Raw genomic sequence first — 13,909 nt, 5'->3', positions numbered from 1 at the left:
TGACTTCCGGTATCGTTTTTTTTGCACGATAACGCCCGTCCTCACTCTGCTCGCAGAACAACAGCCCTTCTTGAGTCCTTCAAGTGGGACTTTATCAACCATCCACCTTACAGCCCAGACCTGGCGCCAAGTGATTATCACCTCTTCATGCATTTGAAGAAATGGCTCGGGTCACAGCGGTTTGATGACGACGAAGAGCTCAAAGATGCGGTCACAGGCTGGCTCCAGGCACAAGCGGGTGATTTTTATGCAGAAGGAATTTCAAAGCTTGTGAAGAGATACGATAAGTGCCTCAATCGCTATGGAGACTATGTAGAAAAATAGTGCAAAGATGTAGTTGTAAGATGTATATATTAAAATATTTTTATTTAACTTGGTGTATTTTTTTAAATCAACCGGAGGTTACTTTCTGAACGGCCCTCGTATTATTCAGGCTGGAAAGTATGCAACACTGAATTACATTGGTCTTTTTAACCACAAATGTCAGACTGAAGTCACTCAATGAAGATGCTCTTACATACTTCATTGCAGAGACCAGGAATTAGTCCTGTAATCATACTTCCATTTTCCTTCTCGTAAATAACAGAAGTTAATATCTCTTTTATTTAGAATATCTGTGATTGGAGCTGTTTATTTTTACTGGCGATCCTCGATAACAATTATTGTATTCTGGTGACCACTGAAAAAATGAGTGCATACAGAACGCTCACCAAAAACCCATTTCCAACATTCTTTTATCATCCAATGAGTCTTCACTTTTGGGACACAAAATACTTCTCAATAGCACGAACCTAAATCTACACCTATACACCGCAAGCAACTATACAGTGTGTGGTGGAGGGCACTTTGTACATATAGTAGCAACTTTATGTCCTGTTTCATTTATATCTGGAGCAAGAGACCAATGACTGACCATGCGCAAAGTATGGCCCTAATCTCACAATTCTTTCTCTTGTGCACCCAAATTGCAATATCTGATGACAACAGGATTTCTACACATTTGTTTTCTAATTTTACCTATCACGGATCTACAACAACACTGTTTCTCTTCCAGAGCTTTCCACATTAAGTTCCCTGAATATCTCTGCTGCAATTTTATACAGGCTGTACTGACCTGTTATGATCCATGCCTACTGTAATGCCAATTTGATGAAAGTTTGCACCGTTGGGCACATTTCTCAAGAATTAGTTACCCTATTGTCTTGCATGCAGTTTCCTTTATGGATGCACCATACTTTTCAAGAATCTTCCATTTGCCTCCCCTATTACTGGTTTTACACGATTTCCATTTCATATTGCTTCATTATATTGCTGCAGTGCCACCCACCCTGCTGCAACTCATGTGCAACAACCGTAATCCCACCTAGGGACAAAATACTTTCTTAACTGACCAGAGAACTTGGGGTCAGCAGGATCAGCAATGTTACAAATGGCAGCTGTAGAGTGGCCATCCATCTTTTGGGCAATGCCTTTATAATCAAAATGAATTTGCTATAGCATCCATACTGATTGTTCATAAAAAAGCAAAAAAAAAACATTAATATCCAGCACTGTTGTTCAAGACAAATGGGAGCTGTTACAGAAAAAGGTTGCTACAATGGAGGCCATAAAAATTAAATTTCACTGAAGAGAAAACTGCAATTTGCTTTAACAATAAAACATATATCTGAATTTATTTATTTCCCTCTAGAAGGCTACGAGTTCTCATGGAATTTCCTAATTTGTTCAGAGGTATGATTATCGGCTGTACAACTGTGGACATACCATCAAATATGGTTAACGAACGTTTTTACAAGATGTTTCCAACAAACTCCGATTTTCACATTGGACATAATAATAATAATAATAATAATAATAATAATAATAATAATAGTCTCAAAATACATGTCCTGTCTTCTGTGATTACAGTATCAAAGTTCAGAGTACGAGATGTGGGCTGGTATATTGGTTGCATGCGATGATAAGATTAAGAATGGCATACTACAATATAAAAGTAATTAACACAAGCATGTTTACCTTGAAAACATGGAAGGCTTCAAACTGAATATTTCTGGATTTTTCTTTCAACATATTCATCATTAGTTTCAAATTATCAGGATTCGATATGTATCTTGTCATAACCTGAAAAACAGAAGGTCACATGTTGTTACAGCATTTGAAGTTTCAGAATAAATTTTTGAGAACTATATTTAGGTGCAATACAGTGCTGAAATTTTGTAAGGATGAAAAATAATGCAGTACACTGTAATAACTCAGAAACAAACATTTTCGATTAAGTGAGGCAATGTCAAGACTTGTTGCTTTCTTCAAATGCTTTGATTACTTATTTTAGAAGTATGAACAAATATAATGCTTCCAATCTCTCCAAAAACAATTTCCGTTTCAATTACCACATAATATTTCACAAGCTGTGACATTGTTAGAGCAAATTCCACTTCTCCGTCTCTTTTCCACCAATTTTCTCTATTCTACAATGTTGCTGACACAAACTACTTGGACTTAATGATTAACACTTAAATTAGCAGCTGGATACAGCACAAGTTAATAAATTCATTTACATAAGTTCTGAGAGACACATAATAAAATTGTTCCACATTTGCATATACCATCGTAATTGCTGACTGCCCTTAATATACTAAATGTAACTAAACTCTGATATGCAATATATTGACAATAATACAAAACAACCACTGCATTATGCATTTCCTTTAGTCATTGACGTTAAGAGTGACCATGTGGGATTGCGTGACTGACATGAAGTCTAAACGAAGAAGAGGAGCTTTTTCTTGGCTGTATGGTCACTTTACCAAACCATTAAGCTGATTAATTCTTCTCGGATTATCAGCCGAGTGGTGGTGTTGTCTTGTCGCAACGTTTCAGTGAGTTTCGTACCCATCATCTTCTGGTACCCATCATTTTCTCCAGAAGATGATGGGTACGAAACTCATTGAAACGTTGCGACAAGACGACGCCACCACTCGGCTGATAACCCGAGAAGAATTCATCAGTGGAATACGCCAAGAAAGACTGCAATTGTACAAACCATTAAGCTCATTCCAGCCCAAGATGCTGCTTTGGCAGTCTCGTGCTTGTGAGGTGTGTTTGCTTATGTATGTGAAGCTTTATGTATGTGTCTTAATTGTGTCTATCTACAACTTGACATGTCTTCTTTACAATAAGTAGCAACCTGTCTTTTTCTACATTATTAAGCCCATTACCCTTCAAACATGTTCCTAGCCAATTAGGAAGTAGCATTCTTGGTACCATTCAGAGAAAAACTACTTTTAGATAAAGAAAATATCTACTTAAATTTTGTGGCAACTTTTATTTCAGATCTATATCTACTAAAGACTTTCTCAAGTTCAATGCTTCCAGATGCCCAGTAAAATATCACTTCAAATTTCCTTTAATACAGAAGGTGTCCTGGAGTTTCTGTATTAAATTATTTGCACAATACTTCTGAACAATTTTTTAGCTCTGCAAAAAAATGTAACTGTGGTGCTTTATTTGCTTAAAAGCTCAAGTTAATTTGTAGTGTCATACTTGATATCTCACATCAGGCACACTTAAGTCCTGCAACAAGGCATGATTTTATAATTAGCCTAAGAAACGTGGCCAAAAAAACACTTCCTAAGCACATACCATATTGTGGCAAATCACCATATTGGCACACACAGTACCATGGAATCTGTAACAAGATATACCTGTGAACAGCCCAATTTCTTCGCGGGCTACAGAGTACATAATATAACAAAATAACTTACAAGAGCCAAATCAAATACAGTTGCAATCCTGTCTAAATTGCACTAATACTCCATGAATGGCAGAATATGATATTTATTTGTGCCCAACAACCTCGTTAACGTTTATATCCCTTATACTAAGCAGTGGTTCTGGTAAAATTATTTTACTGTATTCTAAACAATAAAAACTATGCATCTTTATAAAAAAATCTGAAACTCTTCCAGTCTCTGGTCATAAAGATTACTAACACACTCCATAATTTCCTTATTACACTGATATACACGTTTACAAGGTCAGTCACCCTGTGTGCAATGAAGAGCACTTAAGAGAGTACTGGTATCCTTTTCTTACCCTTCTATTTCGTTGGTACCCACAGCTCAGAAGGAAGTTTGCAGACTTTGCTTAAGCCCGAATTACTGTAACTTTCATTGTTAACAAGATGTATATGGAAGGATTAAAAGTCCTTTGCCCTGTGCAGCAGCCTGTGTTTTGGTATGTTATGAGAAAGCCTTTCCATGATGCATAAGTCTCTTCCCGCCATGAGCAGAGGAATGTGAAGTAATCATCTACAGAACAGTACAGCACAGCGTCCATTACCTGAATGTCCGTCAACCAAACAACCACTTAACAGAACAGTCACTCTTCATGTACCACCCTTCCCACTCTTCATGTACCACCCTTCCCCTGCTATAGTCTTGGGCATCACAAATTTTGTATCCGAGCTTGGTTTTATTGATGAATCAACAATTCTTAAAATTATAAAGCTCATCATGAACATGGACCTGTATGGCGTTGTTTATAAGCGGCTTACAAGAAAATGATCACAAGGGGACCCTAGCCTTGGTTCCATTTTACGTGCAAAGGCAATTTAATGATCTTGGAGGGTCATTAAATTTTAAAGCAAGCTTGTACTCGTTAAAACATTTTAAGGCAAGACATAGCATTCGTGAGCTTCAATTATAAGATGGAGTATCCTACCAGTCTTGGAGCAAAATTAAGTCTTTAGCAAAGGTAATAAGAGGTAGTGAGAATGCTGCAGTAGAGAGTTGCATTAGCAGCTCCGAGTCAGTAGCTTCCAGTGTGGTGACACGTGGGTTACACTAACAGACACACAGAGGACTGCAAAGGAAAGACAGCCATGCACAGCACTAAACTGCACCCCAGAGTGGTAATAGTGCAGCAAGCAGGGCAACGTCATCACATCACGGCAAGTCTCTTGTTATGGGAGACTTGAGGCACCTGCTAGAGAGGAGAAAAGTATCCAATAGGCTTGGAAAAACTTCCAGCGTCTTGGGTGCGTAGATGCCAGTTGTGACTGTAATCGAAGGACACAGGGAAAATGGTCACTCGGGTGTGTATTAGCAAGAGCGAACCATTCAAAGCACTGAGCTATCCTAACAGTACCGACCAAAAGGTGCAAATGAGAGTAGGTTGACGTGGAGGCAGACAAAACTGCAGGTTTGCCAGTGCTGAGGCAAACAAGATCCGCTTGGTGGAAGTGGTCAATCAACAGAGAGCCTCTCGGACAGGAGACAGAGATCCCCGAAGAGGTTGGTCAGCATTGAAGTCCCCAGTCAACAAATAGGGCAGTGGGAGCTGACTAAGGAGATGAAGGAGATCAGCTCTTGCCATTGGTGTGGATGATGGAATGTATATGGTACAAAGAGAGAAGGTGTATCCAGAAAGCAATAAACGTGTAGCAACAGCTTGGAAGGAACTGTGTAAGGGGATTGGGTGATGATGGATAATATCATAGAGAAGAATCCTAAGTGCCCTGCGTGTCAGAATGCCATCAGCAGAGGGCAGATCAAACTGGACTGATTGGAAATGAGGGAACACAAAGCAATCATGGGGACGTAGCTTTGTTTCCTGAAGACAGAAGATGACCGGGCAGTAGGATCTTAAGAGGATCAACAATTCATCCCAATTGGAGTGAATTCCGTGTGTATTCCAATGGATAATTGACATAGGGTAGACGAAAAACAGGAAAATCTCACCACAGTTTCCGTCAACTCAACAACCACTGAGAGCCAATGGCTGACAGTGGGGAATGGCAATCAGCCACAGGCAGAAGAGCCTGATCCATAGGTTGTTCAGGGGCAGCTCCTGCTGCCAGCGGAGCATCTCGACAACATGGAAGACAGCCGAGGGCGGCTACCACTGAGGAGCGCTGTAGAAGAGACAAGCTGTGGCAAAGGAGGAGAGGAACTTTGATCCTTATGAGCATTATTGGAAGCAGGACATTGAGATGAAGGAGTTGAGGGTTGTGAGGTCTGGGGGCATGAAAAAAATCTTCATGAGTAGGCTCTGTTCGATTTTGGGGCCCATGATTTAACAGGAGCCGATGAAGGCTGAGCCTTAGAGTGAGAAGGTGAAAGTGGGGAGGTTGAATGGGTGATCTTTGGGCTGACCAATCTGATGCCTGTGGCGCTAAAGGTGAGATCGTGAGTATGCGTGGCCACCACATTAGTAGGTCGACGAGAGGTGAGGACAGTACTATACTTACCCACTGGGAGCACAGTGGGCTTTCTACTGGCGAATAACTTATGAGCAGCAAAGGTAGACATCTTTTCCTTCACTTGGATTTCCTGAACAATTCATTCATCTTTAAAAATAGGACAATCTCTATAGGAAGCAGCATGGTTTCCATACAGTCAATGCAACAAGGGGAGGGGGGGGGGGGGGGCGAACAATCACCCTCATGGGCATCCCTGCCACAGGTAGCGCCTTTAGCTGAATTGGAACACTACTGGCGGATAATGATTAAACCTGACATTGATAGCAATGTTTAGGGTTGGGGATGTAAGAGCGAACAGAAATTATCTGATATCCCGCTGTAATGTTCGATGGAAGTTGAGCTCTGTCAAACAAAGAAGAGATTGCGGGTCGGTTCCATTTCCTTTTCAACCCTTTTCATTACTCTATGTACAGCAGTTACTCCCTGATCATACAGGTAAGTTTGAATGTCCTCATTTGATAATCCATCAAGTGATCTTGAATAAACCACCCTGTGTGACAAGTTTAAGGTAAGGTGTGCTTCCACCCAGACAGGGAAGGTGTGTAGCAGTGTAGTTCGAAGCAATTTGTGTGCCTGGAGAGCACTGTGTTTCTAACAACAAGGTGCCATTTCGTAACCTGGAACAAGACTTTACAGGACCCACAACTGCATCGACATCTTTCTGAATAATGAAAGGGTTGACTGTGGAGAAGTCTTGACCTTTGTCTGACCAAGAAACAACTAGGAACTTTGGGACTGATGGAAGAATCTTCGGTGGCCGAGACCGAGATTCCCCTAGCTTTCTCTTGTGGGCAGAAGTTGTAGAAGTAGAAGAAACCATTGCGAAAGTATCCCCCACGATTACCAGAGTCTCCGATGGCGCGCTACTTCCTAGTGGGGGGCCTCTCTTATGCCACTCCCGCCTTAGGTGATTGTCCACACCTCACATTACACCTCCCAAGAAACACACAGAGGGACCAATCAGCACATTCAGAAGGTACTAGCTTGGATAATTACCCCTCTCTGGGCCTAGCCTTTACCAGGGGGTACATACGTGTCCTATTTGTCTATCCAGGGCAGGGAATTATGGGTTATCCCGTCACCGGTTACACGTGGAGAAGTGCGGGTCGGCCTTCAGACATGCACAGGGAGGAAAGAAAGGAAAAGGGAGGAACAAAGAAAAGGAAAGAAGAGAAGAATTCTCAAATGCCACAGTGGAGAAGAAGGTAAAGAGAAGAATCAAGGAAAGGAAAGGAAAGGACAAAGTAAGGACAGGTACTTGACACATTAGAGATAAAAGAAGAGAAACCACTTCATTTGTTCAAAGCGTCTGTCTCCGGATGTAGATGCAAAACATACTCCCAAACAGAGGGAGAGGGGGAAGGGGGGTGAATGGAGCATTGGGGACAGGGAAGGATGTGGAAAGAGAAGGCATGCAACCCGGAAAGGAAAGAGAGCTGCACGAGCTCAGGGTCCTGTGCTCACCATGCACGTATCCACGAAAGAGTTGTGGACCCCCTGGGGGGATTCAGTGTGGTGTCAGATGTGCCGTCAGCACAGTCAGCAGGAGAGGGTGTGCCAACTCCAAAGCACGATGTCCGAGCCACATCCTACAGAATCATCATTTGGGGCAAATGAGACTCTTTTGTTCCTTTGTGGTGACAATCATGGGGTCGAGGATTAAGAGGCTTGGTAATAGTAGGGTCATTTTTGTGGAACTTGAGGAAATGGATGACCCATAACAGTTTCAGGAGAACTCTAGATGTGAGTGGTTAGTACATGCTTGTTGCACACAGTGCAACTTGTTCTGGTATTCCTGCCCCTTGGACTGAGTCTGTAGCAGTTGTTTGCTTTACATGTAATAATTTTGGGCACACGGCCCGGCTCATGATTAGACAGAAGGTGTAGGTTGGTAAAACACTCCTGGACTACCTGTTCCATGGATAATTGATAATTACACAGGCCAACGAAATATTCTTTTAACCTTTTTTACTTTCATAACTGATATTTATAGATTTTTATGAGCTGAATCAAAATCTAGCCTTAGTTTTTTGTATCACCCATAGTTTTCGACCAATATGCTTTTTATTGTATAGTATAAAAATCCTATGCTATACGGTAAATGGGGAATTAATGAAACGCTTTGTTACAACATAAGTATGGTTGGTATTTACAGTAAGGTTCTTAAAACAATGATATGTGTTAACAGAAGTTTCACTTGTCAGCTGCAATTGGTTTGTATTTTCTTTCTCTTTTTCTTTGAAGCTTCTTGTGTAGCTTTTTCTACAATGAGTCGCCTGCTGAATTTCTCAGTGAAGTAACCAACAGTAGTCCCCCATCATGTTGGTGTTCCAGCGGCCTTGGAAGCGACTTCCATCACTTTAATATCCTGGTGAAAATGCTCTCCCTGCTCCTCACTAACATTCAATACCAAATTCATTCATCAGACCGGGAATGTCTGAGCAGGACACTAAATCACCTTGTTGAAAAAACTTGGAAAATTGCTGCTCTCTCTTTCTATACATGTATATGCTGGTTCCAACTGCCAATAAGTTCTTTTCTTTTAATCTAGAGTCAAGCAATAAAGCTTTTTCTTTCATTGAGCCCCGATCCATAACCAAATCATTAAGCTCGGTCTGAGTAAACAATCTGGGCTGTAGACTTTCTGTATTACAATGGAATTCATCACCATCATCTGCTTCATCTAAAACAGGTTTTACATCAGAAAATACTTCGGTTGGAATAGAATTTAAATCATCTGGTGGTTCAGGAACCGGCAAATTTACACCATGTCCTACTAGCCAGGTGGCAGACAGAAAGTTAGGGTAGCTTATTACCTTCTTGTTTTTCAAATTATGACCAGTGATATCGGCACTGCAAAAGTAACAATCACTGGAATGATTTCTTGGCTCCCTCCGTATCATAGGAAAAGCAAATCTAAAGGCTTTTTTCTCCTTTTTGGACCATTTTCTCATATCTTCAATACACACATAACATACTTTGATTTATCTTGATTGCTAAGTTTAGAACCAAAGTATGATAGTTAACCTTTTTCACAAAGTCTGTAATGTTTCTTTGCTGTTTTTTAACCACAAATTCATTTACAACCACGATTAGACATTGTACTGAGCACATGTACGGGAAACAGAAAGAGAGGTTAGGTTGACAGTAAACAAAACACCACCTGTTAACACAAAAATAGAATCGACTTTTTATGCCAGCAAATGTTTTTCAGCAGTGCTACCAATGTCATCTACATTCATTACACCTTTTTAAATTATTTCGGCTACATAAAAACTGTTAAATGCTTTTAAAAAATCACTTAATCTAATAAATTTAACTGTAAAATGTGAAGAAAGTATCATATTTGGATTTTCCACCCTAAAAAACACAACAATAACATATTTTCAGCAAAAAAGTTTTTCCATCGTTGGCCTGTGTTATTGTTTTAAGGTATAGATTCTGAGTCAGCAAAGGGGAGGCAGTGGCGAATTCAGCGACACACGGTGTCATCAGTCAGGAGGCTACATAGTCGTCAGTGAATCAGGTAGCTTAATTATGGGTGGATAAAGTGATTTCAAATAATAAACTAATAGAGAAAAATTTGTAAATAGAGGTGTTAAGGTCAAAGGCTCTAGGAGTTGATCTGGCTGTTGTTAACCTCATTTCTCCCTTTTCTGGCAGGTCTTCTGGGAATGTGTTAGCATCTATGTAGGATCTCAGGTCATATGTTAATACAAGGGGATGGGGGTCTGATAAACAGTTATTACAGATACCAAGGTTACACTTGTCAGGTGAAGAGAAGTCATTTGTGCAGTGCACAGAGGCACTATGCTATGAAGTTACTTTTGACCAACTTGAGCAAGGATCAGAACAAACATACAGGAAACAGCAAAGTACACTGTTTTTCTGTGAGCAGTTGAGTAGTTCCAAGAGGCATAATGAAGTGGTTGAGATTTTCACAGCTTGGATCAGGAAACAGAATGTACTGTACATATGTACGAGTTAACACAGAGTGAGCAGGTGAACAAAATATTGTAACAGAAAGCCAAGCAACATGAGTTTGATACTTTTCTGAGAAGTCTGTCACCACAGATGACTGGCAATGTGCCTACTGGGGCACCGAAGGATTTCCATGCAGCAGTTAGACTGGCACTGAAGTATGAGGAGATTGATGTGACCACAGGTGTAAGGGATCAAAGAAACATGTTTGCAGTAAATATAAAATGTTTTAATGGTTGTCACGCTGCACATATACAGAGGCAGTGCTAGCAGCCACAGAGAGTTAACAGGTATGGTGTGGACTGCAGATGGTTTAATCTGATGAAATTAAAATATGGGCAGTACGAATCAGTGGCAGGGATACAGGGGTATTGGGAGAGGTGGTCTGAATGGAAAGACGTACCCTTTAAGCTCGAGAGGAAACCCCAGAGCTGCCAGAATGAGTTCCCAGTAAAGATAAATACAGTAAAAACAAGAGCACAGGTGGAACATGCCATAGCGAGTGTAACAGATGGTAGGGAATAAAGTTTTGTTAGATACAGGAACATATATGTCGGTGGCCTCAACAGGAAGTTAGTAGGTGGGACAAAACCCGTCACATTACAGTTTGTGTGAGGTAGGGGGATAGTGATATACGAGCACTAGGTTCAGTAGTGATGAACCAAATTTAAGCATTGTGCAGAAGTGGTGCCTCATGTCAGCAATGGCTACAGCATGATCCTACAATGTATACTGGAGCTTAGTGGGAAGACATTCCAGCAAGGGGAAGTTGTTAATGTAAGTCAGTTGCAAGGAGCATCTAGCATACAGGACAAACTAGTTAGACCATGAAGAAGAACATTAAGTCTTAATTCAAATGATTGTGTATCAAGTGGCATGAGAAAGTTGTTATGGGTGAAAGTGGAGCTAGACTTACCTAGTGATGTGTGTAGTGGAACTGCTGGAGGGCAGTCAGTTATTGAAGGCAGCGTGTTGTTTGGTGGGAAGTACTACTGTACACATACAAGAGAGGAACAGAAGCAAGGTAGAAGCCATCAATGTGGATAATTATGGTGTCTACGAGGAAAAGTTGTTGAAGGGAACAATGGTGGCTACATTGGATATTCCAGACGAGGAAGATCACAACTCAGAGGGTTACGCTATAAGATAGGATACAATATTGTTAGGACTGAATTTTGTGAGAAATTTAAGCATTTAAATGTGACAGCAATGGCACAGATGGAGGACCTATGGTTCAGTTGTACGATATGTTTTTTCTGCAAGGGCCATTGCCTGCTATGTTAGTAACACAACGTAGGATTCCAAAGGGGGAACAAAGCACTGGTGTACAGAAGACTGTGCAGAATACCACAGTCACTACAGCCAGTTCTGGAGTAATTTATGAATAACCACTTGGCTGATGGGATAATAGAAGAGAGTAGTAGCCCCTGGGCCGCAGGAATTGTGATTGTACCCAAGAGCCCCCCCCCCCCCCCCTTTTTACGATTCATGCCATTTGAATATTAAGACTATGACAGATGCCTACACAATTCCAAACATCACAAAGACCATAAATAACTTAGTGCAAAGCCAATACTTCTCAACAATGGACTTAAATAGGGGATACCATCAGTCAGAACTTGCTCTGGAGGATAAATCGAAAATAGTGTTTCCCCACAGAACACTACCAATATAGAAATATGCCTTTTGTATTAAAAGAATGCACTGGCAACATTCCAATGATTACTGGATGGAGTGCTGCAAGGATTAAAGCCATGTCACCGTTTGGTACATCTTGATGAAACAACTGTCTTTTTCAAGTAATATGCAGGAGCTAAGGCAACAACTGAGGGAAGTGTTCAACAGGTTAACAGCATCTCATTTGCAACTAAGTACTGAGAAATGTCGCTTTGTGCTAGAAGAATGACTTAGGGCATGTGATTATTAAGAATGGTTGAAGAACTGAACTTACGTTAGTGCAAGATTTTGGTGCCAGGAACAAACAAGGAGTTACAATCTTTTTTGGGTAAGTTCATAAAAAGATTTGTGGATATTGCAAGGCTGCTGGAGAAGGATAATAACCCATTCTCCAAGGTCAGGACCTTGGAGAATGGGTGACTGCTCAGAGTGCTGATGAAGAGTGTAGACAACATGGCAAGACAGCAGTTTAGCATGCATGATGGATTACGTAATGAAATTATATTAGGACCACAGTTGGTGGTGCCAGTTATGTTGAAGCAAGTAGTATTATATTAAACACATGACCACCTATTGCTGGGCCGTGGGGAATGGGAATTATGTGGATTGTGCACAACATGCAGTTGTGAATCTGAAGCAGCTACTATAACACAGACTTCCAGGAGAAACAGAATGGTTTAGTTTCATTGGCATGGATGTGCCAAGCTCATTCAGCTGAACGCCAGCAGATATTGTTTTGTACTGACCATAATACGCCATTTTTCTTTTTACATCGATATGGTGCTGATGCTGGGCCAACAGGCAGTCACAATCATGCCAACATCGGTTTGTAGGGAAATATTGCAGTTTGGGGTACCTGGGACAATAAATAAAGACCAAGACACGAACTTCGTGTCAGACCCAATGAAAGAGTTGTGTTAGTTATTAAAAGGAAAAAAGTTTAGAGCTAGTGCACTTCATCCACAGACTAACAGAAGGACAGAACAAGTTCATCGGACAATTGGACAGACGCTTCATTGTAAATGAATACACAGCATTCTGATTTTACACGTATCTATCCTTTCTAATGACTGCATACAACTCCGAAGTAAACACTAACATACGGTTGTCACCATTTGAGATGGTGTATAGAAAAAGGTGCTGTTGACATTCAATATGATTAGCCAGGATGGAGGCAGGAAAGGAGAGTCAGTCCAAGAATTTGCAAGGGTGGTAAGGGAAGTGTGGAGAAAGGTCCAGTTAGCAAATACTAAGGAAATGGATAAGCAGGAAAAGGCAGTGAAGTGAGTGGGAACATAATCTCATAATAAGGTGGCCAGTGAGTTATGTTGAGCCAATATACTCCAAAGGGAAAAAACAAAGAACTTTGTATCACGGTACCAAAGCCCATGCCAAGTAACTGAAACCACCACCAATAAACGCTAAGCTCCAGCAGCCAAAGAGGTCAACAACTGTGTATGTAGGGTATTTATAACCATTAATGGTGCACCAGAGGCAATTCCACAAGAGGTATTAGTGAGAGCGAAGAAAGAGGCTAGTTTTAGCAATGCGAGGGCAGAGGGGGTGCTGCAAGACCACCACCTGAATGAAGGATTTCTCTTTTCCAGGCAACCAGACATGGTGTTATCCAGTAACAAATGGTCATAAGGGTTAATGTTTAATGTGTGGGAGTTGCAAAAAGATATTAGGAGACTGTAGGTGGTGTTTTCTGGGCTACGAGAGTTAGCAGTTAGGAGGAGGACACTGAGGGAGGTCTTAAAAATGAGCACAGGAAATTGCTTGGGTAATATGAGCAACTAAAGGAGAACATGCAGGAGGTGATTGGAGTGGTACTGCAGGAGTCCACAAGAATGGAAAGTTGATGGATAGGCACTGGAAGTAGAGTACTGAAAACCACCTTTGGGATAGCTGATGCAAGGGATGTGAGCAAATTAAATGAGATGGCAGAGGCTGCAAGGGGGTTAGCAGAGGCAAATGAAATAACTATGG

General features: G+C 41.0%; 1 protein-coding gene across 2 annotated transcripts in view; it reads right to left on the bottom strand.

The window, feature by feature from the left end:
* LOC126088519 (protein Mo25) overlaps window positions 1–13,909 on the bottom strand; it is a 39,080-nt gene that overhangs the window by 8,769 nt on the left and 16,402 nt on the right. For both annotated transcript variants that reach the window (XM_049906672.1, XM_049906671.1), the window contains exon 7: window positions 2,017–2,121. In XM_049906672.1, coding sequence (XP_049762629.1) covers window positions 2,017–2,121 — 105 coding nt within the window. The remainder of the gene's footprint in view (window positions 1–2,016; window positions 2,122–13,909) is intronic.

Source organism: Schistocerca cancellata, chromosome 6 (assembly GCF_023864275.1).
Source record: "Schistocerca cancellata isolate TAMUIC-IGC-003103 chromosome 6, iqSchCanc2.1, whole genome shotgun sequence".
Lineage (NCBI taxonomy): Eukaryota > Metazoa > Arthropoda > Insecta > Orthoptera > Acrididae > Schistocerca > Schistocerca cancellata.
This window is presented reverse-complemented; position numbering and strand designations above follow the sequence as displayed.